Source organism: Ursus arctos, unplaced genomic scaffold (assembly GCF_023065955.2).
Source record: "Ursus arctos isolate Adak ecotype North America unplaced genomic scaffold, UrsArc2.0 scaffold_22, whole genome shotgun sequence".
NCBI lineage: Eukaryota > Metazoa > Chordata > Mammalia > Carnivora > Ursidae > Ursus > Ursus arctos.
In genome coordinates, this window is record NW_026622897.1 from 61,173,155 (window position 1) to 61,199,908 (window position 26,754).

Below are 26,754 nucleotides of genomic sequence, written 5' to 3' on the forward strand. Positions count from 1 at the left end.
TACACGGAGGTTAGGTAACATACTACAAAACAATCAATGGGTCAACCAAGAAAACAAAGAAGAAATAAAAAAACTACGTGGAGACTAATGAAAATCAAAACACAACAGTTCAATATCTTGGGGATACAGCAAAATGAGTTCTAAGGGGGAGGTTTATAGCAATACAGACCTACCTCAAGAAGCAAGAAAAATCTCAAATAAACAACCTAACCTTACAACTAAAGGAGCTAGAAAAAGAACAAACAAAACCCAAAACCAGCAAAAGGAAGGAAATAATAAAGATTAGAGCAGAAATAAATTATATAGAGACAAAAAAACAATAGAACAGATCAATGAAACCAGGAACTGGTTCTTTTGAAAGATCAACAACCTCTAGCCAGACTCTTTAAAAAGAGGTGGGAAGGGGGGACTCAAACAAAATCAGAAATGAGAGAGGAGAAATAACAACTGACACCACAGAAATACAAAAGATTGTAAGAGAATATTATGGAAAATTATATGCCAACAAATGGGACAACCTAGAAGAAATGAATATATTCCTAGAAACACATAACCTACAAAAACTGAAGCAGGAAGAAATAGAAAATTTGTACAGACCTATTACCAGCAACAAAATTGAATCAGTAATAAATAAATTTTTAAAATCCCAAAAAACAAGACCAGGACTAGACAGTTTCACAGGTGATTCTACCTATACTCAAACTTTTCCAAAAAATAAAACAGTAAGGAAAACTTCTAAATTCATTCCATAAGGCCAGCATTACCTTGATAACAAAAGCAGATAAAGACACCATTAAAAAAGAAAACTATAAGCCAATATCTCTGATGAGCATAGATGCAAAAATCCTCAACAAAGTATTAGCAAACTGAATCACATAATACATTTAAAAAATCACTTGCTACAGTCAAGTGGGATTTATTCCCAGGATGCAAGGGTGGTTCAATATTTGCAAATCAATCAACGTAATACATCACAACAATAAGAGAAAGGATAAAAACCATATGATCATTTCAATAGTTGTACAAAAAGCATCTGACAAATTACAACATCCATTCATGATAAAAACCCTCAACAAAGTAGGTTTAAAGGGAACATACTTCAACATAATAAAGGCCTTATAGGAAAAACCCACAGCTGACATCAAGCTCAATGGCGGAAAACTGAGAGCTTTTCCCCTAAGATCAGGAACAAGACAAGGATGTCCACTGTCACCACTTTCATTCAATGTAGTACTGGAAGTCCTAGCCACAGCAATAAGCCAACAAAAAGAAATAAAAGGCATCCAAACTGGTAAGGAAGAAATAAAAATTTCAGTGTTTGCAGATGACATGATACTCTATATAGAAAAACCTAAAGACTCCTCCAAAAAACTACTAGAGGTGATAAATAAATTCAGTAAGGTCATAGGATACAAAATCAATATACAGAAATCCATTGCATTTCTTTACATTAATAATGAAGCAGCAGAAAGAGAAATTGAGAAAACAATCCCACTTACAATTGCACTACAAATAATAAAACACTAACCAAAGAAGGTGAAAGACTTGTACTCTGAAAACTATAAAATTAATGAAAGAAATTGATGAAAGAAATTAGAAAGACAATACAAACAAATGGAAGGACATTTCATGCTCATGAATTGAAAGAACAAGTATTGTTAAAATGTCTATACTACCCAAAGCAACCTACAGATGTAACACAATCCCTATCAAAATACCAAAAATCTTTTCCACAGAACTAGAAAAAAATCCTAAAACTTGTGATCCTAAATAGTCAAAGCAATCTTGAAAATGGAAAACAAAACTAAACGTATCACAATTCCAGACTTCAAGTTATATTACAAAGCTATTGTAATCAAAACAGTATAGTACTGGCACAAAATAGACACAGATTAATGGAAAGCCCAGAAATAAACCCACAATTATGTTGTCAATTAATCTTCCACAAAGGAAGCAAGAATATGCAATGGGCAAAAGACAATCTTTTCAACTAAGTGTGTTAGGAAAAATGGACAGCTACATACAAAAGAATGAAACTGGACCACTTTCTCACACCATACATAAAAATAAAATCAAGGTGGATTAAGGACTTAAATGTGAGACCTGAAATCATAAAAATCCTAGAAGACAACAGAGACAGTAATTTCTCTGACATCGGCCATAACAATATCTTTCTAGATAGGTCTCCTGAGGTAAGGGAAACAAAAGCAAAAATAAACTATTGGGACTACATCAAAATAAAAGCTTCTGAACAGCAAAGAAAACAGTCAACAAAACTAAAGGCAACCTACTGATGCTGCAAATGACATATCCAATAAAGGGTTATATTTAAAATATATAAAGAACTTATAAAACTCAGCACCCAAAAATCAAAGAAACCAATTCAAAAATGGGCAGAAGACATTATGAATAGACATTTTTCCAAAGACGTACAGATGGCCAACAGACACCTGAAAAGCTCAATATCACTTATCATCAGGGAAATGCAAATCAAAACTATAATGAGATAACACCTCACACCAGTCAGAAGGGCTGAAATCAATAAAACAAGAAAACAACAGGTGTTGGCAAGGATGCAGAGAAAGGGGAACCCTTCTACACTATTGGTGTGGATGCAAACTGGTGCAGCCACTCTGGAAAACAGTATAGAGGTTCCTCAAACAGTTAAAAATGGAACTACCCTATGATCCAATGAACTACTAGGTATTTACCCAAAGAATACAAAAATATTAATTCAAAGGGACATGCACCCTGATGTTTATAGCAGCATTATCAACAATAGTCAAATTATGGAAACAGCCCAAGTGTCCGTCAATTGATGAATGGATAAAGAAGATGTGATATACATATATACAATGGACTATTACTCAACCATAAAAAAGAACTAACTTTGTCATTTGCAACAACATGAATGGAGCTAGAGAGTATTATGCTAAGTGAAAAAAGTCAGTCAGAGAAGGACAAACACTATACGATTTCACTCATATGTGGAATTTAAGAAACAAAACGGGTGCCTGGCTAGCTCGGTCGGTATAGCATGCAACTCTTGATCTCAGGGTTGTGATTTTGAGCTCCACACTGGGTGTAGAGATTACTTTAAAAAATAAATAAATAAAATCCAAGAACAAAATTGATGAGCAAAGGGGGAAAGACAGAGAGAGAGGCAAACCAAGAAACAGACTCTTAACTATAGAGAACAAACAGATGGTTACTGGAGGGGATGTAGGTGGGGTATAGGTGAAGAGGAATAAGAGTTACATTTAGCTTGATGAGCACTGAGTAATACATGGAATTATAGAATCACTATATTGTACACCTGAGACTAATACAATACTGTATATTGACTACACTGGAATTAAAATTTAAAAAAAGAACCAAGGACAGAACTTTTAGGAACATCAACTTCTAAAGGATAATCAGAGGAAGAGAGTCCACTGAATGATGGAAAGGAGTGTCCACAGAGGCAGCAAGGAGGGTATTTAATGAAGGAAAGATTGGTCAAAAGCCAAATGGCTCAAAATTTTTAAGAGAGATGAGGGCTGAAAAATAATATTTAAAATGTGAACTATGGGGTATTGCTGGTGGGACTCCCAAATTTGTTCTTGCATAAAAGCAATGAAAAAGCTGACCCAAATTATTAGAATAAACTTTTTCAGAGATATGGAAATTAACTAAATGCTCGCAGCAACACAGGAAGCATTTATTTTTAAATAAATAAATAGTTGTATATAAGCAAGAACAGGAAGCTTTGTAACATTTTAACTTCCCTTAGTCCCATCCCCCACTCTATATTTGTAATAGCCTTCCAAAAAAATAGCCCACATTTCTGGTACAGCCTAGTGGTTGCTAGGGAGAGCAGTGGAGTGGAGTGCAGTAGGATGGAGCTAGAGCTCTTTTGAATGCTCATTTCCAAAGAATTCTCATTACTTGACCTTTCTGATGGTTCTCTAGAAGATCCCACTTATAAGTTAGTTTGTACTTGACCTGAATCAGGGCTCACCTTGTACAAAGTGTCTTCTTCCACAGGGCATTTGTTGAAAATAATTACAATCAAGTTTGTAACTTCACAGCTGCCTGAAGCAGTGGTTAATACTTGGAGCAATAATAGCCAAAAAGCTAACCAAAAAGTTTAAAAGAAAAAGCTGGGAAATAAGATATCCATAGGTGCTTTGAAAAGCTCCAACACATCCTGGGGAATCTAGGAGGCCACACATACACAAAGCGGTGTAATATACACAGGTAAGATCTGGGAAACCCCTAAGCTCTCATCTCTGGCTGACCTTGAGGTCAGATGTTGGACAGAGACTTTAAATAAGCTATTTTAAATATGTTCAAAGAGCTGAACAAAACCATGTTTGAGGATATACCACCAAACTGAGATTATAAAAAAGATGTATAAGCTACTTATTTAAAGACAAATTCTGGAGTTGAAAAGTACAATAATTAAAATGAATATAAGAAAGAAAAAGTGAAATCAAGATAGATTAACTGAAAGTATCTAGTCTGAGGAACAAAATAGATAAAAAGAATGAAGAAAAATTAACATAGCCTTAGATAGCTATGAGGACACCATCAAATGTACCAATATATGCATAATGGGAGTCTCAGGAAAGAGGAGAAACAGCAAGGGGCAAAAAGAATATTTGAAGAAATAATGGCCAAAAACTTTCAAATATGATGAGAATCATTAATCTACACATCCAACAAGCCCAAAAACTCTATGTAGGATAACTTCAAAAAGATCCACACCTGGACACATATTAATCAAACTGTCAAAAGAAAAAGACAAAAAGAATCTTGAAAGCAGTAACAGAGGAGTGATTTATCACATTCAAGGGTTGTTCGATATGACTAACAGCTGAATTCTCATCAGAAACCATAGAATCAGAAGGAAGAGAGATGACACATTCAAAGTTCTAAAAGAAAAAAGAGCCTGTCAACCAAGGTTTCTAAATCCAGCAAAAACTATCCTTCAAAAATGAAGTGACTAGCCTGAGGCCAGTATTACACAGATATCAACCCAGTCAAAGATCTCTCTCTCTCTCTCTCTCTCTCTCACACACACACACACACACGCACACACACCCCTACTACTACTATGAATACTACTAATTACTACTAACTACCTGCCAGTAGTAGTAGTAGTAGCAGTAGCAGCAGTATGGATCAATATTCCTTATGAGTTACTATACATGCAAATATCCTCAACAAAATACTAGCAGCATATACTAGCAAAACAATGAATCCAGCAGCATATAAAAAGGCTTACATAATATGACAAAGGGAGACTTATCCTAGGAATACAAGGTTGTTTCAACATTTAATATCAATGTAATATACTATATTAATAGAATATAGGAAAAAACACACGATCATCTTGATACCCACAGAAAAAATATTTGACAAAATCCAACATCCTCTCATGATAAAAGCACTCAACAAACTAGCAATAGAAGGGAACTTCCTCAAACTAACAAAGGGCATCTATAAAATACCCATAGCTAACATCATACTTAATGGTAAAAGACTGAAAGCTTTCTCCCTAAGATCAGGAACATGACAAGATATCTACTCTCACCACTTCAACTTAACATTGTATTGAAAGTTCTAGCCTGGATTCTAGCATTAAATTTAAAAATAAAATAAAAAGCATCCAGATTAGCATGGAAGAAGTTAAAAATTATCTCTATTTGTAAATGACATGATCCTGGAAGTAGAAAATCCTAAAGGAATACACATGCACACAAGATAAAAAAACGAATTTAGAAAGGTTGCAGGATACAAGATTAATATACAAAAATCTAAGTTGTATTTCTATACATTAGTAATGAACAATCTGAAAATGAAATTAAGAAAGCAATCCAACAGCATCAAAAAACAAGGGTGACAAAATAAATACAAGACATGTACACTGAAAACTATAAAAACTGTTAAAAGAAATCAAACAAATGAAAAGATGCTTTGTCTTCATGTGTCGGAAGACCTATTAATGTTAACATGGCAGTATTCCCCAAGTTGATCTACGATTCAATAACAAAATTCCATCATTCTTTTTCTGCAGAAATTGACAATCCTAAAATTCGTATGTAAATTCAACGTATCCAGAATAGCTAAAATAATTTTGAAAATAAAGAACAAAGTTGGAAGATTTGTACTTCAAACTTTTGAGGCTTACTTTGAAACTACACTAATCAAAATAGTGTGTTACTGGCCTAGGATAAACATACAGATCAGTAGAATCGAATTGAAAGTCCTACACATCCGTATAAGCCTGTATAAACCTATGCCTCTGTAGTTGAGTCATTTTTGACATGGGTACTAAGATAATTCAATGAGGAAAGAACAGTCTTCTCAACAAATGGTACTAGGACAGCTAAATATCTACGCACAAAAGAATGAATGTGGACACCTACCTCACACTACATATAAAATTAACTCAAAAGAGATCAAAGACCTAAATGTAAGAGCTAAAACTATAAAACTCTTGGAAGAAAACACAGGGAAAATAAATTTCTGTGACCTTGGATTAGGCAACAGTTTCTTAGATATGATACCTAAAGCACAAGCTACCAAAATAAAAATAGATAATTGGATTTCATCAAAATTAAAAACATTCATGATTCAAAGGACATTATCTAGAAAGTGAAAAAATACCCCACAGAATTGGAAGAAATATTTGCAAATCATATAGCTAATGAGACTCTAGTATCCAGAATATATAAAGAACTCTTAAAATTTGAGAATAAAAAGACAATCCAATTAAAAAGTAGACAGGGGTGCCTGGGTAGCTCAATTAAGTGTCTGCCTTTTGATTTCAGCTCAGGTCATGATCTTGGGGTTCTGGGATCAAGCCCTGCATCAGGCTCCATGCTCAGCAGAGTCAGCTTGTCCCTCTCCCTCTGCTCCTCTATCCCTCCACCCACTGCTCTCTCTATATATAATAAATAAATAAATAAATAAATAAATAAATAAATAAATAAAATCTTCTTAAAAAAGTGAACAAAGTATTTGCACAGAAATTTCTTCAAAGAAGATATACAAATGCCAATAAGCAAATGAACATATGCACAATTCCTTTAGTCATGATAATAATGTAAATCAAAACCATAATGAGATACCACCTTACACTCTCCAGGATGGCTATAGTAAAACAAACAAACAAATAAAAAATAACAAGTGTTGGAGAGGTTGTGGAGTAATTGGACCCTGGAACTCCTACACATTGCTGGTGGGAATATAAAATGGTATAGCTGCTTTGGAAAACAATTTGGTAGTTCCTCCAAAAGTTAATCATAAATTTACCATATGATCCAGCAATGTCTACGTATAGACCCAAGAGAACTGAAAACATATATTCACGCAAAAACTTATACATGAATGAACATGGAAGCATTATTCATAGTAACCAAAAAGTTGGAAACAATTCAAATGTTCATCAACCAATAAATGGATAAACAAAATGTGGCATACATATTGGAATATTTTCTGGCCACTGATACATGTACAATGAGAATTAACCTTGAAAATACCATGCTAAGTAAAAGAAGCCAGATTGAAGGCCACATATTGTATGATTCTACTGATAAAAAGTGTCCGAATAGGCAAATCCATAAAGACAGAAAGTAAATTTGTATATAACAGGGCCTGGAGGGAAGGGGAGATAAGGCAGTGACTACTAATTTACAAGGTTTCTTTTTGGGGAGGGGAAAATGGCAAATTACAAGATAGTGACGGTTGTACAACCTTGGAGTTATACGCTCCAAAGTGGTAAATTTTTTAAAATTAAGTTTTCCTAAAAATTTGCCAATTAACTTGAGTAAATTGGAAGGGACAGACAAAATATGGATTTGTCTTAAATGGCAAGGCATCTGGCTACCTATCTCAAATTCTGTCCACAAAGCATCAAAATATTAATTGAAAAGAGACAACTAGGGGCACCTGGGTGGCTCAGCTGGTTAAGTGTCTGACTCTTGATTTTGGCTCAGGTCATGATCTCAGGGTTGTGAGACTGAACGCAGTGGGCTCCACAGTGGGCATGGAGCCTGCTTAAAATTCTCTCTCTCCCTTTCCCTGTGTCCCTCTCCCCCAAAAAAGAAAAAAGAAAAGAAAAGAGACAACTATACTTAAATTTAAAAAAAAAATTTTTTTTTAAAGAAAGAAAAGTGAGACTTCAGTCTATCTTCCACTTTACCTAATTTCAGGGCACAGTCACACCAAAAAACAAACAAACAAACAAAATCCTGTGAGGCCTTCTGTCTAGAAGCCTTGCCCCAAGAAAGAGTCTTGACTGAGCAAAGTTCCGAGCCAACTGTCCCTCTAGCCGAGCTCTCTGCCCTTGAACAGTGTCCCTTCCATGACACCCGCAAACTGCCTAGATTCAAATCCTGGCCCCTTACTAAATCTGTGATTTTAATCCATTTAATCTACTTCTGAGCTTTAGTTTTCTCATCATGAAATTGAGGATAACAAAGCACCTTCCGTAGAGTTACTAGAAGGAGTAAATAAATTAATGCACGTAAAGTGCTTATACTAGTGCCTGACAAATTGTAAGCACTCGGTACAAGCTATGGGATAATGGAAGGGGGGATGAGTCTAAATTATAACCACACCCCTCACATTGTGCTCCAGCAAAGCTTCTTTGATGAGTCCTGTGATAAAGGTAAAGGTAAAGGAGGAAAGACAGTGTATACCCTTGTCAAGTCCCTTTCACTAAAGAAGACTAATGGGTGGTAGACTTAAAAGCACCCCTGACGAAAAATCTTTACATCCATATAAGCCAAATCAGAAACTGATTGGGCAAAAAGTCCTTTTTTGTTAACACAGTGACTACTAGGACAAATACCATAAACATTCCAGGAGCATGTAGTGAGTATTCGTAATAGAAAATTAATTGAATGCAAAGGTCAATCAGACCCCAAATATGAGAATTTTTCAGTCTAGTCAAGTATTTTTCAAATGGGTTTTACCTTATCCACAATAATACATTTTTACATACATGTATACATATACTGAAATGTTTCATAAAAAATATCCTTAGTATTTGTAATACGCTCTATCTACTATTCTTATCTATTCTATTCCCATTAAAAAAAATATTCTTGTCACAACACCCTACCACCACTTTACTAAATTGATTTCACTACCCAGTAATGGTCATGGTCCCAAGTCTGACCAAACTGGTATTGAAAAATGCCAGCCTTGTGTAACTTTAACACAAGGAAGAATAATTAAATGCTCAATAGAGGTTGATACTGGGGAACACAGAAAAAGTTAACAACCTTGACTAGGGTATCTAGGGTCCAATGCATACAGCTATAGACTTGAATGAAAATTCAAACAATATGAATTAAGAATTGGTTATAGCTCTCTTCCTTGGCGCTGCCTTCAGAATCTCCTATTCTGCATCATTGCTACCCTTGGAACTCTGGGAAGCCCAAGATTGTTAATAAGAAGACCAAAAAGTTCACCTGGCACCAGTCAGACCGATATGTCAAAATTAAGTGCAACTGGCAGAAACCCAGAGGCATTGACAATAGGTGCACGGAAGATCAAAGGCCAGATCTTGTTGTAGGAGCAACAAGAAAACAACGCACATGCTGCCCAGTGGCTTCTGGAAGTTCCCAGTCCCCAAAGTCAAGGAGCATGAAGTGCCGTGATGTGCAACAAGGCTTACTATGCAGAGATTGCTCACATTGTCTCTTCTAAGAACCACAAAGCCATTGCAGAAAGAGCAGCCCAGCTGGCCAACAGAGTCACCAATTCCCAATGCCAGGCTGCACAGCGAAGAAAATAAATAGACAGCTTATGTGCACCTAGTATTTATCTTAATAAAACCATAAAACTACAAAAAAGAGAGAGAGAGAAGAATCGGTCATAATTGGTTTCCTTTTTACTATTATTTACCCAGTTTGGGTGGAAGAAAGACTGCTAAAATATTTGATACACCAACTAACAGCAAAGCTTAGACATAAATTTGAAAGTTATCTGGTTTGTTGCTTAGATACTATTGTGTCTCTTGTCTTTGTTTGCTCTCTTCCTCTGGGATGAACAGTCAATCCCATGGAATCCCCAGTGCCGACTGACTAAATCCACTTACTGTCCAAAGTACTTGCCTCTGCCTCTGTTCAGATTTCCAAGGTACCTGAGTGCTCTCCAGTCCCCAGTTTTGCCCTATGTCTGTCATATAATTTCCCCACTTCCCCAACACTATCTGGCATTGGTAGGAATTATCAACACTTGGTCAAAGTCTGCTCTAGATGCCCTGGAGACGTAAAAGAAGAAGTAGTATTCTACCACATACGCATGTTTCATCTGCACTGAATAGCTAGATTACTATTTATCTCATTGTTCTTGCCATATCTCGACAGTGGAAGAACTATCAAGTATCTAAAGGTTTTGAGATCCATATATGAACAGGCTTCTCAGAATTTTGCCTTCTGTGTATATGTACTATGTACTATATTTTGATTATATACAGAAAATAATTTTGCTATAACGGGATATTCCATATAATAAAAAAACGTTACCATGGCAAAATTATAGGACCATTCCTAAAATCACTTTACTATTATCACAATGGCAGTTACAAGTATTTATTCAGTCCTTTATTTAATAATAGTGATCAAGCTCCCACTATGTGTAAGGAATTATGGGCCCTATGAAGGAAACAAATAGTAAGATCCTTGACCCTTTATATAAAAGGAAATAATGTAGCATAAATACAGATAATTTTAGTACAAGACAGAAAAAACAAAGGTATAAAGGACAAGATAAAAAGAGCAAGCTTTTCCAACTCAGGTAAGAAAAAACGCTAACTACTAATCCCAATTTTTGGTTTACCAAAGTTTAGATCATGTTTAATTAAAAAAATAGTTGATAAAACTTTGAAATTGGAAAACAAAATGTCTCAACAGGTTACTTAAGGAAAAATATTATAAGACATGGGAAAGCATGTTAGCCCAAGGAAGCAGGAAAGAAAATCCATTTAACTCCATAAAAGGGCAGAAGTTACTACACAGGAGTTGGGAAATGTGGAGAAGGATTTTTCCCTAAATAGGAGCTTAAAATGAAGGACCTTCAAGATCCCAAACAAATCTGCATGGCACTGACTACAACATATTCAAACATTAAATCTACCTTCAGTATATTTCTCATTTAAAGGATAAGGGTTATTAAATCTTCATCTTTTTGAAATATATAGGAAGAGACATTTTTAATGAAAACCTTCTATGTAACTGTAGCTGATTTCCATTCTGTAATTTTGCATGTGTAGCAATATTTCTTTCCAAAGTTTTCAATGAAATCAACACTCTAAACAAAACATTCAGGTTGTGAAAGTACACCCAAATAAATCAGGAATAGAATTAAAATAAGCATATTATTTATTAAGCATTTTCCAGTAGGTCTTGAGGCTGGTGGGAGCGGGTGAGGAAGAGGTGTGCTAAGTCCTGCCTGTTTCTTAGGTTCAAAGAAAGCCTTTGCATCTACGAAGAATGGGGGGTGCACCACACAGTACCTTGAAAGGGAATGGGAACATACAATATCCGAGCTAAATAATGAATAAGAACCTAATCATAGTATGAAACAAGTATTACCAAACTATTGGGGGAAAAAAAACCAGCTTCGGTTTGTGAAGTCAGGCACAGGGAGACAGTAGAAGCAAAAGCATTTAAAGCACTCCCATGGGGAGTCGGGAAGTAAAAGCACTCCAAAGCACAAAGCAAACTTACTGGTAAGGGAAGAAGAAAAGGTCCTGCTGGGGAAAATAGTTGAAATTTTGTTTTCTTATAGTAGAGAAATATGTCCTTATTATAGATGTTGGAAAAATGGAAGATCTTCCCTCTACCCCAGAAGCAAGAAAAAGTGACTACTTAGAAATTTAGAAATACTTTCCAAATGCTTTGGATAAAAAGAAAATCAAAATTGAAATTACAAACTCACCAGAAAACTATGAAGGGGAAAATATTTTCTACCAAACTTATGGGACACACAGGTGAAAGCTATACTCAGAAAAAAATCTTATAGCTTCTAATGTACTTCCTATGAAAGAAGATAAAGGAAAAAGGAAATTAACCTCGTACTCACCTTTAGCAACTAGGAAAAGAACAAATAAGCATGAAGTAGGAACAAAGAAATGAATAAAGGTAAAACTTCAATTAGTGAAACAGAAAAATTTCACATAGTAGAAAAAAAATCTAAAAACTGATTCTTTGACATGATTAATAAAATAAATAAAACCACTTCAACTCTAATTAAAGAAAATTGAGAACAAAACATGTATGATTAAGAGTATGAGGGGCACCTGGGTGGCTCAATAGGCATCTGCCTTCAGCTCAGGTCATGATCCCAGGGTTCTGGGATCGAGCCCCGCATCAGGCTCCCTGCTCAGTGGGGAGCCTGCTTCTCCCTCTGCCCCTCCCCACGCTCATGATCTCTCTCTCTCTCTCTCTCACACACACACACACACACTCTCTCTCTCTCTTTCTCAAATAAAAAAAATAAAATCTTAAAAAAGAAAAAAAATAGAGTATGAAAGAAATCACAAGCACAGATAAGAAAGACATGAAGATCATTATAAAACAATAAAACTTGCAATTCTAGGGTAACTTTCCCAGTAAAAATTGCCACATAACAACCACCCCCAAACTTAATGGCTTAAGACGGCAGGTATTGTGCTCACAGACTGTATCAGTCAGGAAGTGAGGAAGGGCTCGTCTGGGCTAAAGTCTTTCATGTGATGTCACTGAGATGCCAGCAGGGTTGCAGCCATCTGAAGGTTCAACTAGACTGTGTGTCCAAGATGGCCCCCTCAACTGTGCTAGCTGATGGCTGGGAGCTTACATGGGGCCTCTCCAGCAGGGTCGAGCCACAGTCATCAGACTTCTTACATAGCAGCAGACTTTCCCCACAGTGAGCATCTCTGAGACCTGGGTAAAAGCTGTGTGGCCTTTTCTGAACCAGCTTTGGGAGTTACATGGCGTCACTTCTGCCAGAACTCTATTTGTTGAAGCAGTCATAAGTCCGCCTAGACCCAAGAGGAGTGAACAGAAATCCATGCCTTAATAGGAATGCCAAAAGTTTCACAGAAATGTTTTATTTAACACCACCAGCAACAAATCTGAAGCCAAGAGGAAACAGATCATTTTCCAGCAAAATGTGAATTCCCAAAAATGACCCAAGAAGTGGAAAGCTTGAATAGATCAAATGCCATAGAAGAGATAGGAAAAGTGGTTAAAGATCTGAATGCATGAGGTGGTTTCGAGGCCGACTTCTACAAAGCTTTTCAAGAAAAGAAGTGCCATGTTATTTAAACTACGAGCTCTCAAACCTTAGTGGGCATCAGAACCACCTTGTCAGCTAGTAAACGTGCAGATTCCTGGGCCCCATCCTCAGAGATTCTGATCCAGTGAGTCTAGGGCACAGAACAAGGATCCGCATTTCTAACAAGCATAGAGATGACGTTGGTGTTTCTTGTCCACAGAGTCCACTTCGAGTAGCAGTGATTTAAACCAGAGGGTAGCAAGCTCTGGCTTGTGGGCCAAATGCGGCCTGCCGCCTGTTCCTATAACTAAAGTTTTACCGGAATACAGCCGGACCCACTCACCCCCAGAGCGCCCACGGCTGCTTTGGCACTACGGTGGCAGAGCTGAGTAGGTACAACAGAGACCAGATGACCCACAAAGCCTAACATACTTACCGTTCTGGCCCTTTGCCCCCCAAACTGGCCAACCTTTGCCTTCGGCAGACATTTTGGCATCCTCTGCTGATTCTGACCGTTAGGGTGCAAAACTGGTACGACACATAGCTTTCATCTCACTGTCTGCACTTAGCAGCAGCCGGGATCGCTACGTTGAAGGGGACATAAGACTGTCCAAGCTCGGTGAGACAAAATGTTGTGATCTATCACCGGTCCTGAAAGAAGTAACCCGAAGCATGGATGGCGTCACTATTTGCCGAGCCTGATTGTAAAACATACAGAGTTTAAGAATCTTTTCAAAAAACTGCTGGAAAACTGCCACAAAATATGGATGTAATGCACACATTTTTAACTACACCATTAACAATGTATCAGATTTTATTCTGACTGCTGTGGAAGTTATTGTAATAATATGCAAATATTTCACATTCATAAACAAGTGAAGAAAATAAAATCATTTTGTGATTTTATCAGAGTGTAATACAGACCAATTTTGTCATGTTTGTACACAAGATTTCTGAGATTGATGTCTGCTCTTGAAAGAATACTAATAATGTTTCAAATGATACGAGCCTATATTTTACCAGTTGAAAATGCCCCCATTATTAAGACATCTCTCAAAGATCCTAACTCTCAACCCAGGGGCTGATTTTTGCACATTAACAGCATATTCCCATGTTATTTCCAAAATAGTGACCCAGAACATATTAACAACAGAAATATTTTAAGATTTGCATGTTTACATTATTATTTAAAAGGGAAAAATGCATTTGTTGTGCTAGGCAAAAGAAAAACTGCCTAAGAAAATATATATGTTTGTTGTTATAGGCAGACGAAAAATTGCAGATGAAAATTTCCACTGTAGACAGGAAACAGTTAAATGCCAAATCCTAGTGAAGCAGGAAGTAAGGAGCAGGGCCACCGTGGAGTCCAGGAACGGTGGCACAAGAGAATGAACCACAGCAGAATGAGGCAACAATGGGCTGGGCACACCCAGACATGGAGATTTTCTCACCAGTGTATTATTCCTCACATTAACAAAGCCTGGCACATAGAAAGGACTCAATAAATATTTGTGGAAGGAAGGACAGAAAGCAGGAAAGGTGAAAGGAAGAGAAGGCAGTTCATGCCACAAAGCTGTGGCTTCATTCTAATTACCAGATGGTGGTTATAAAGAACAGTTGGGGAAGGTGACTGGTAATAAATAAGTTTCTGCACCAGAAATGAAGATGGCCAGAAATCAGCCCGCAGTTGCTAGGGGACTGATATGCTAAGTTCCTAGCAAAGGAACAGCTCTGTAAAGGACACAATGGTTCCCGACATATCAGATACCAGTGTTGTGTCCTTGTGCCCTGACTCTAAATACTACAAAGACAACTCTGTGCCCAGAAAGAATAAGGCCCCTCTGAGACTTTTAACCTTGATATGCAAGAGAAAGTTTTATTTATCACGTAGTTTCTCTGGTCTACAAACCTATATTAATAATATTTAGGGAGAGGAAGGGAGGAAGGGCAGGATATCTGCTGTGCAGTTGATATTTGTCCAGGAATGCTGGGTGAAATCTATCAGGAAAGCAAGCTAATTCCAAATTTAATCTCACATAGAACCTTCTAGAACTAAGGAGTCCATGTTTATGCCCAAAGACTGTAAGTCTCCTGAAAATGTATGCAAAAATACGAGTATGTGCATTTTTCTGAGGAGAGATACCAATACTTTCATCAGGATGCCAGAAAGGTCAACAATCTCTCATCCTCCCCTCAAATATTAAGAACTACAAGTGCAGGGATTTCAAACTGTAAGTCATTTGTTGTGGGGCACAACATTCTAAAATTAAATAGAAGAGAAAAATATGAGAGTCTAACACTTGTCATAAAGGTATTATTTCTTCAAACTGGCTTCAGGTGTATGTGTGAATGTGCGTGTGTATGTATGTGTGCAGCAAGGTAAATTTTTTCATACTGAGGTCAGGGTTAAAAATGTTTGAAAGCCACTGCTCCAAGGCATGAGAAATGGCTACATACAATTTTGTAACATATTAAATCATCATCCACTGAAAACAATTAGGTGATCTGTGGTTCCAGTGGGCATTCTACTGTTTTGAGTGACACCTGATCCACCAAAATGAAATTGCTATTATTAGAGAACTGCAATCTGCAATACTCAGAAATAAAAGTGTGTCTCTATAAGGTCCTATTGATCTTAAGAGCAACAACTAGGAAAAAGTTGCCTTTGAAAGGACCCTGCACACTGGGCATCCCAGAGAAAATGTAAAATACTGAATAAAATGTTTAGGAAGAGAAGAGCACAAATATTTCCCTGGGAGGACAGAATCCTCTAAGCACCTTAGAAAGATATTCGGGAAGGAAAGAGTGTGGAAACGCACCCCTAAACCTGGTAGAGCAATGAGTTTTAGAAAAAAAATACTATTTCTTTTACACAAAAGAGACAGAAAAATATGGTAAATTTGCCATGACTGCCTGGATGTGAGGGTGTCCTTTTAGTCCCAGTCACCAGTGTCTGGTACTGTTCTCTATTCTCTTCGGGGCCTCAATACAAGAAACTTAAATGGTCCAGGCACTGAATTATTTGGCTTATTGTCTAAAATGTTTACAGATTTGAGTTGTCCCAATCAATGCAAAAATTTCAAAAGTATCCCTAGATTCTACACAGCCAGACCACTATGCCTCCCCAGTCCCCAAAAGACCAGAAGTTACCCTCTCAGGCAGGTACCTTCTCTGGCTTGGGATGCAAGTACATCTGAGATCAAAAGGGAAGCCCCATACTGAGTTTCCCCAGTGGTCATCCCCTGTCTATGTCCCAGAGCGCTGGGAGCCAGACTTATTGCTACCACACAGGAGACCAGAGCTGCTTACTGGAGACACCGCCACACACACACACACACACACACACACACACACACACACACACACACAAAGATGCACAGATACTGACATACAAGGATTCCTTTCCTGCAGCCCCCAGATAAAAAGACTTCGATCCTCACCAGGTCACCGTGACTAGCCGACACAGAGCCTGTCATGCAATTTTGATACCTCATCCTTAAACAGGAGAACACAGGCAAGGATAGCTAGACATTTTATAAGAGACACAAAAGTGAATGAGAACAAAAACAAATGGTGGAAAAGGAACTCAAAGAAAACAGAGGGAAGGCCAGGAGCAGAGTTATGCCATATTATAGTATTCCCCAAGAGTTAAAAGATATCATATGCATAAAATAAGAAGCTACAACAAAAGAACATTCAGAAATCAGAAGGAGTTAAAATCTTTAAAAAAAAATTTAAAGAGTTAGAAGGTAAATTTCAGAAATGTCTTAGAAAATAGACCAAAATGACAAAAAGATGGAAAATGAGAGTGAATAGATGAGAAAATTAAGTGATATGTCCAGGAGGTTCAACACTTGAATAATGAGTTCAAGCGAAAAAGGATAAAGAAAATGAAAGAGAAGAAATGATCAAAGAAATAATACAAATAAACTTCTCAGGAGTAAAGAACATGAATTTCCAAATTGAAAGAATCCACAGAGTTCACAGTAAAATTAATGAAAAATGATCCACATCAATAATCATAAAATTTCAGAACACCAACAATACAGAAGAGAAAGGTTGGTCAGGGGACTCCACGAACGGGGGGGTAGTCAGGCTGACACCACCTGAGCCCACTGATCGGTACTAGCCTCACCAAAAGCGGGAGAACCAGATGCTATGTGTCTGACGATGTGGTGTGATGCTTATTATGTGATAAAATAGAAATATACAGCACTGCACGTGAAGTATTGTTATTTAACAGCTGAACTAGAATTTAATTAAGCCTCAATCTAAATACTAGTGATTTGTTTTCAATTGTTGTATTTTTCAGGACTAAAATTTCATTCGGTTTTCTTTATATCCTCTATTCCTATGCTGAGATGTTCTATTAAGGGAAATATGAAGGGTAAATCTTGTCATTTTAGCAATCATAAGATAATTTTATAGATTTCTTTGTTGCCATTAACTAAAGAAAAAAGCTAATAGCAGAAATTTTTCTGAGGGGCGCCTGGGTGGCACAGCGGTTGAGCGTCTGCCTTTGGCTCAGGGCGTGATCCCGGCGTTATGGGATCGAGCCCCACGTCAGGCTCCTCCACTGTGAGCCTGCTTCTTCCTCTCCCACTCCCCCTGCTTGTGTTCCCTCTCTCACTGGCTGTCTCTATCTTTGTCAAATAAATAAATAAAATCTTTAAAAAAAAAAAAAAGAAATTTTTCTGGAAAAATGAAGTGCTCAGGAACATAGGCAATTTCCCATGAATGTTACTGAGTGACCAAACAGACAAGATGTGCCCTGCACTAGTGTCTAGTGTTCAACAAAGGCCAAATGAAAGAATTAATGAGTGAATGAACGAACACACATGTATGCATGACTTTACAAACTTGGAACAAGGAGCAGGATGTCTACTCCTTTCAGAAGGTGCTAAAGAGGGGAAGAATCTAGAGCTACAATCTCCTAACAGAAGAGCCCCTAAAAGTCAGGAGTCAGGAAATGTTTCAGGTGATAATTATGCAACAATGAACCACTGCTGTCTGGCCAATTCATCATTCTGACTGGAGGATACATGAAAACCAAAAGGAATGTTTCCAAATATACTGATGATATAAACTGGGATGAGTAAGGTTAAGAGTCGTCCAGAATCTGTTGTCCTTTGATGTTCAGCCTATCCAAGAAATGTCAGATCTAGCTAGAAAGATTTTACTACTGAATGATTTGGAAAGTTTATAGAAAAGACACTCCTTTTTTTTTTTTTTTTTTTGAGAGACCAAGAGTGAGAGAGAGAGAGCGAGAGAGAGCGCAAACAGCAGAAGTAGGGAGGAGTCAGAGGGAAAGGAAGAGAAAGAATCCTAAGCAGGCTCCACGCTCAGGGCTCCACCTGGAGCTCAGTCTCACAATCCTGAGTTCCTGACCTGAGCTGAAATCCAGAATCGGACGCTTAACTGACTGAGCCACCCAGTCGCCCCTAGAAAAGACATTCGTATATTAATATCAAGGCCAGTATTTCAGGGGGCTCTTGGTGCCATCTTGGGACACTGCACTGCATCTTAAAAGTTGTTCTTAAAAGAGCTCTCTTGCCCTGGTCTGACGAGGCCATGAGTAATCATTTGGGAGACAGTGTATCTGAATAAGGCGAAGGAGTAACGGAGACTAAACATTGACCTGGAAACTTGGTGAACCAAACTCTCAGCAAAAAACAGGCTATACACCCTACCAACAGGCAAGGATCTTTTCACCTTTAGCCCAAAGCAATGGAGCGCCCATAAAACATCAACACCAATAAGGGTAAACTACTCTAAATTTGGACTGCAACGGGACAGCGAGAGATTCAGAGAATCTACCTGCAATTGCTTCTTTACGTTAAAGAATGCCCCCTAGCAACTCATGGAATAATTACTTGGCATTAACATAATCATGTAATTTATTTGGCACTTAACTAACAAGAATATGTGTAAAAGGAACTCAGGGAGGTTATCGTATCCCCTTAATAGCTAACACATAAGTAAAGTAATATACAAGCAGAGACTAAAATAAATTTTAAGCTTCTATAGATTAATAAAGAATATTTGATGTATCATCCTTCAGTGAGCCACAAACTAAAGAAAAGATTATACGATCAATTTAGGTTCTAAACAACGTTTTACAATGGAAAATAGACAAAGCAATTAAGAGCCCCTAAAGAATTCAGTTTTATACCTTAAGATATGAATTGGATTAAATTGTATCAATTACTTGAGAAATGTGTACATTTTTCAATGAGCATATTATTTAAAAACTGACCTAATTTACTAATGAAAGAACAAGAGGCTTTTCATCTTTCCTTTTCCATAGAGGTTTTTTTTTTTTCTTAAATGGTTCTCGGTTTCTTGACTCCGTGGTATAATACAGTTTTACATTTCCTGCATTATCTGCTGAAGCAAGATAACTCGGTAGCTATTGTCCAAGTAGATTTTCATTTCACCCAGACCATAGTTTTATACAAAGTAAATTTCCTAACTTCAGAGAACTTAACAACTATTCCTAATGAGAACTCTTTAAGCTATGCCAAGAAAAAAACTCATGAAAGAAATTCTGCTCAAGAACAGTATGAACAATTCCTTACTAAATAGCTTTTTTTTTCCACCAACTTCAGTGCATTAAGTACATTCCATGCATATCTTTCTATCACTGTATATTTTGGGATAAAAAATATATAAAATTATATAGGCCTAAGTCACTTGCTATTTTACTTTTCATTTATTTCAACTGTTTCACAACTTAAGTCTGTGATACTACAAGCCCCTCCAGAAGACTTAAATAGTATTAAAATACTGCTTTCAATGTAAAGGGCAAAGTATCTGGAAAATTAAGGTCACAATGTTAGAGAGCCTAATGGAATATGGATTTCTACTTGAAGTACCTCAACCAGAAACCTCAGCAATCTTCAATCTGTCTCTCCTGGATATAATAAGTTTTAAAGCTTTGAGTGAATTTTCAGAATATGTTTCACATCTCTCATAACTTCAGAAAAGGATGCAGCAGAGAAGCAAAAAGAACAGTCTCTATAATAATGGAATTTTTATGCAGGACCAATAAGTTACAGAGCCTTTAAAACAAAAGATGAATAGGATCGTTCTTAAAGGAGGAAAAATAACGGGCATTAGAAGGTTTCTCTGTAAAAATTTGTTCTTAGGCTCCAAAGTACTTTTCAAAAGATCAAGAAAGAGTAGATTCTTTGATCCAGGATGTCACATATGCTACAGAATCATGATTAAATCAACTGCTAATTTTCAAAAGTAAGGTTTTTCAGTAGTTCCATAGCTAATATGGCTAGTTCTATATTCCATTATAATACCTAAGCCATTTTTTTCAGGTAGGGCACTACCTAGAAAAAAATGACATGGAACACGTACAATATTTGATATAGGGAAACAATGCATAATACATTTCAAAAAACTTGCTTTTACAATGTTCATCTAAAACAATGGTTCTCAACCAGAGGCGATTTTGCCCCCTGGGGGACATATGGCAATGTCTGGGGACACGTTTAATTGTCACAACTCAGGGAGCACTCCTGGCATCTGAGGATAGAAGCCAAGGATGCCGCTGAACATTTACAATGTGTAGGACGACCCTCAAAAAGAACTGTCCAGTCCAAAAGAGCAATAGTGCCAGGGCTGAGAAACCCTGAAACGATACTAAGTACACAATCAAATGAAATCAAATTTCTGAATGAATGGAAGAATCTTAATAAACAAAATGACTTAGTTTCCACTTTTTACAGCTTCTTAATTACCTTCTCCAGTTTGATGCTGCCTAATACAGACCCTGTGCTTATCCTCAAGATCTTTATCTAGTCATTCATCAGATTTCTCCACACTGTTGAATATGACCAGATGAAAATCACATGTTTACCAAGGATCCTGCCCTATGACATGGATCCAAGGGATCCAAGAGAGGGACACCACACTGACAACTGAACTGTCACTCAAATTCGCAGATGAAAACATTTTCAAATGCCTTCAGTGGTTAACAACTCAAAAATACAGTTTTTAACTATGGGAATTAAAACACTATTATTTTGCTTGGCCACATTTGTTGATAAAACAAGGTATTTCAAAATTAGAAGACTAGATAAGTAAAACACATAGTCTTGAGAAAATACTCATCATGTGAACAGTGTAACTAGAAAAATTTAAAAGGCTCATGTCACATGATCTTCCTAAATAGTAATCCACAATTTACATGTCAAAATAATCTTAAAGAAATTTTGTAAATTCTAGGGTCTCCAACTTAATCTAATATGAAAACTGCCTCCAGAGCGGAAATCAGAGTTTTATTTTTTAACCCAGATTTATACGTAGTCTTAACTATTACATAGCTAGAGATTGATTCTTATTAACAAATAGCTAGTGTGATGATTGTTTCTGAAGAAGAATTATGGATACATTTTATTTTTTCCTTACAACTTTTTAAAATTTTTAAGTTTTTTACAATTTTATATGAAAAGTAAATAATATATCCAAAGAGAACGACCCTCTGATAATTCACATATAATCGTTAACTTGTACAGAATCATATACTATCCCAGGGCTAAATTTTAAGAACAACAGAGCTAATCATAAAGATGTGGAATTCCTAAATGACTTCTCTTTTAAAAAAACTACCACTTACAAAAGGGGAAAAAATGAATATAACTGAGACTTATAAAGAAATGCTTCTAGCCAAAACAATAATGCTAATTATAAATACTAAATCAATTATGAATATTTACGCATTATTCTGCAACGATACAGTTTTAATTGTCTTTGGAGACAAATGTTTCGATGAGAAATATATCATCATCCTGTACATTTAAGTATCACCTGAGATAATGTTATTTCAGTAAAAAAAAACAAACAAACAAACAAACAAAAACACTCTAAGGATTACATCAACTAAAGCCATGACATGGGTCTTACAGTCATACCTTGAAGAGCAATCTCAAAGCTGTTCAAATGTTTATTCAGACAGAAGTGAAGGGCACAACTTCTTAAAGGGAAGTGGGTTTTAATAAAAAGTTATAAATAGGAAGTTGTTTACCAGAGGGATAGGTCCGAATGAACCAACGAATAACGAAATTCTATATGGGACTATTCCAAACTCATTTAAAGCCACATTCACTTGGAAAACCCAAAACAATCAAAATAAATACATTACCTAGACATGCTTTCAAATCTATTTCTCCCCGCTGGGTATCAACAACCAGAGAGGGTGCTGATTTGTTCTTTTCATTCTTTTTTACAGCTAAATGAGCATGCAAACCTTCAAAAAGAAGGCAAAAATGGAAATGACAGCACCATTTATGAATCTAAAATAATCTCTGTGAATCAATGTCACTGAAATGGGCAAAAAGACATACAAACATCCCAAACAAGCAGCATCCCTTTGTAAGAAAATCTGAATTTAGGACGACTAACATTACAAAAGATTCTTATATATATCAGTCCCTGGATGCATCTGTTTAGAAATCATTAACTCCTTTTGAAGGGCAATGGAGCAACCAACAATTCACTTACAAATTCCTTCCAAAATTTTTATTTGGAACCTACATTTGCAAGGGACTGTGTCAGGCACAGTGAGAGAAGCAAAGACTTATCCATTACAGGTTTTGGCCTCCAGAAGCTTACAAGTCTAGCTGGGAAGACAAGGCATGCCTTGAAACAACTTCAAAACAAAGTAAGAAGGGAGAAGTGCCTCAAGAGCAGTAAAAATAAAACGTCATAAGAAGTGAGACGAGAAAGAAGTGACATACAGCTGGGGTGATCAGAGAAAGATGCTGAGATTAGATGGTAACATTTGAAATGGGCCTAGAAATATGCATGGGACTTGGTCCAACTTGGAAGGAAGTAAACACATTGCGGGAGAGAGAAGCAACACAAGTGAAGGTGGACATATAAGAAGCATCCGTGCTCATCCAGAAGTTCTGTTGGCTAACACAGAGCACTGCCCGAAGAGGACTGATTACAGATGAAGGAGGCCATCGAGACTAGGACCAGTTTGGAACAGCATGGCCATGAGGCTGAGAAATCTGGACTTCACTGGGTAACTGGGGAGCTGGTAAAGATTTCCGAGCAGGAAAAAGTATCATCGAAGTTGTGCTTTAGAAAGATCAATCTAGCAGTGATTGAAGTAACTGAACATCAATCAAATGCAGATGATATAGCGCAGTGAGTGTAATGTGAGCCTGCAGGAATTCAGGAATTCATTTATAAAAACGTAATTTATATGCATCTTTTCAGTAACACAGCTCTATAAACTGCCTTGCTCATAGACTAGTACCTAATTATATAAGCATCTAAAAAGGTCATAAGTACTATAAAATGATATCACAAAACCTCTTGCCTCTGCCTGGAAATCCTTCCACCCCCTTTCCCTTCCGGTAAACTCCTTACCCTGTAGGTCTCAGTTTAAATGTCACTTCCTCCGAAAGGCCTTCTTTAATCACTTATCCAAATTAGGTCCCCCTGGTTTTTTTCTCCTCCAAAGGAACTTGTACTTTTTTCTTCATTGCACTTAACACAATTTATAATTACATATTTTGGTCAGTAATTGATAAACGTCTATCTCTCCCACTAGATTAGGGAGGAAGGACAGTACTGTTTTTACTCATCGTCATATTCCCCAGATATAAAACAGTACAACACATAGTAGGTACTTAACAAATATGTATTCTCCGAAGAAGGAATAAAGAAGAGAAGAAGAGATTTGAATGTCACGGCTGTAATGCCCCTCTGCTAAACCGGCAAAGATACTTTCTTTCAAAGAGAAAATTAAAAGAGTTCTTAAGTTTCAACTTAAGGCCACATTCTTATCTTCTAAAGTTTGAGTACAAATCTATACTTCGGGGGTGCCACCCAGGCGCTACCAGATCTCAGTTGGTTAAGCATCTGCCTTCGGCTCAGATCATGATCCCAGGGTCCTTGGATCGAACCCCGCATCAGGCTCCCTGCTCAGCGGGGAGCCTGCTTCTCCCTGTCCTCCCCACTCGTGCTCTATCTCTGTCTCTCTCTCTCTCTCTCAAATAAATAAATAAATAATCTTTAAAAAAAAGTCTATACTTCAGCAAAGTAAATCTTAAACCAAGTATTCAAGCCAAAATATACATTCTCATATTTTTACAGAAATAATTCACAAGGCAACTACTGAGGGAACTAGAATAAGGAACAGAACCTGAGTACAATGTAAGCATTGTCACTCAGATGTTAAGAAGGTGACTATGCACTTGTTATGACCCCTTGAATCTATGCATATCATGTTAGGACCTCAAAAAGAACTGCAACATTCAACATGAAAGGTTTTACGTTAACCTAAATCGTCACTGTAGTAGACAAAACCCTCAGAGAAAGATGGCTAAGCTTCTTCACAAATAATTCCTTTCCAAATAATAAATATGTGGCTTTCAATCACATGCTACTTGTACCTTTGTATTTCACACAACAAACTCGGTATGATATTTTCTTCATATATCAATAAACGTATGGAAAATCAGCAGTGTTATGAAACCTAAGTCATAGAGGTCTAGAGAAGTCCAAAGGAGTTCAACATGTAGCATTTGAGATCTTATTCCAAGATGAAGCCCTTCGAAAATTTTTGATTTAGAAAAATCACTTAATTCACTAGTATATGTGAACTATGAAGGCCTAACCAATTGTCAGTAAGGAACTAGAGAAGTTGGCTTAACCCTAGAAATGCTGAGCTAACTTGGTACAGGGGAGCACCTGCAATAAAAGGAAAAACACAATTTCCATCATTCATTAGGGGGTGTTTGTGCAAGTAAATTTTGCAAATCAGATGCACTATATAAACTTATAATGAAACGGAAAAAAGATCAGCATAGATTTGTTCACGGAGGTAGTTATTTTTGCTATAAAGAGACATCTATGTTCCCCAAAATCACTACACTATAAAAATCACACAATAGAAAACACAGGACTTATGAGGGACTCACACACAAAAGCTAGGGCCTAAGAAAAATGGTGGCCCAGCTTTATATATGTTAAATGGTTAAGAAATACAAAAATATGTTGCCTTATGTTGAGAAAGACCTGAAGTTTGCTTGTGAATGTGAGTGTTTGCAAGGCCGCAGTTTATGAGCTAATTGCTGAGTGGCGGAAAGAAGGCAATGGGAATCAGAGGGGAAGGTGTAACGCCAGGGGCAGGCGGGTGTGGCTCGTAACCCTCCAAGCCAGGCGGCCGGTAGAGAGCCCAGGCGTGTGCGGGGCGTTTTGCGTATTCCTCCCCGGCGCAGCTCAACTAGGCGCGGTGCTCTGTGTTCACCCGGTGATTCTTGCTGACAACGCTGTGCATAAGCAAATACAAAATTCATTTATGCTCAAATTGTTTCCTAATATATCAACTGCTCTGCAGCAAATTCAGGTTTTCAAAACAAGTGTTAATAACAGAACTATGGATTTCACTCACATATGGAATTTAAGAAACAAAACAGGAGCATAGGGGAGGGGAGGAAAAAATAAAAGAAGACGAAATCAGAGAGGGAGACAAACCACAAGAGACTCTGAACTCTAGGAAACAAACTGAAAGTGGCTGGAGGGGAGGAGGTGGGGGGGATGGGGTAACTGGGTGATGGGCATTAAGGAGGGCATGTGATGCAACAAGCTCCGGGTGTTATATGCAACTGATGAATCACTAAAGTCTACCTCTGAAACTAATAACACACTATATGCTAATTAGTTGAATTTAAATAAAATAAAATTTTAAAAATAGCAGAACTCTGTGGCTATTTAGAATCAAACGGCCAATGCCAACTTCATACTGCAGTCATTTCCCATTGTTCAAATGTCTTGAGCTCAATGGAATCACAAGATTTTGAAAAATCACAGAGTCTCTAATAGAAAAAAGTCACAATTTCTAAATAGATTTGTATAAATTATATAGGCAAACTCTAGGAAATGCTGGGATCTGTTTGGCTCCATCAAAGTATAATCTTTTTCGTGAAACCATTGCCTTTACAGCAATGAGTATATAGTCACATAAAATTTAAACATCACTGATAAATACAGGATTTGATCAAACCTAGTTTTTGCTCAGGAATCCTGGGTCCTTTTTCCTATCACCATCAGTATTATCCTCAGCATCCCTGCTCGCATTTTCTCTACCCCATCAGCAGCCATTATTAGAACTAAAACCCACAGCTAACAAACTGGCATAGCTGAATTCACAAAGCTTAGCACAAGCACTGCTTTTGTCCTTGGTGCTAGTTCCTGGGTTGGTATCGCAACAATGGTCATGTAGTGAAAATAGTGTTTGCGAACAGATCTCATTTCATGTGGCTTTCATTAGGAAAACACAACCACTAGGAGAAATGTCTGAATCTCTACTCATAGCATTTATCACGCATTATCTGTTCCACAGGATTGTAACCATCAGGAAAAGCGAGTTCAGTGCTTCATGCAAAGTTAGGATTTACTTAATTTTTGTTAAACAGTTGACCTTACATGATTTGTTTTGCTATTTATCCCACATAATTTTATTCCCAA

General features: G+C 37.1%; 1 protein-coding gene across 3 annotated transcripts in view; it reads right to left on the reverse strand.

Annotated features, from left to right (window-relative positions):
• STK33 (serine/threonine kinase 33) overlaps positions 1-26,754 on the reverse strand; it is a 136,068-nt gene that overhangs the window by 86,792 nt on the left and 22,522 nt on the right. Inside the window, exon 1 of one of the 3 annotated variants that reach the window (XM_057316796.1) lies at positions 13,697-13,959. The exons of 1 other annotated variant lie outside the window; for it this stretch is intronic. In XM_057316796.1, the coding sequence (XP_057172779.1) occupies positions 13,697-13,756 (60 nt within the window). In that variant the 5' untranslated portion in view covers positions 13,757-13,959. Of the gene's footprint in view, positions 1-13,696; positions 13,960-26,754 lie in introns of those variants that run through there. One more of the 3 variants, XM_057316795.1, reaches the window with a different exon arrangement.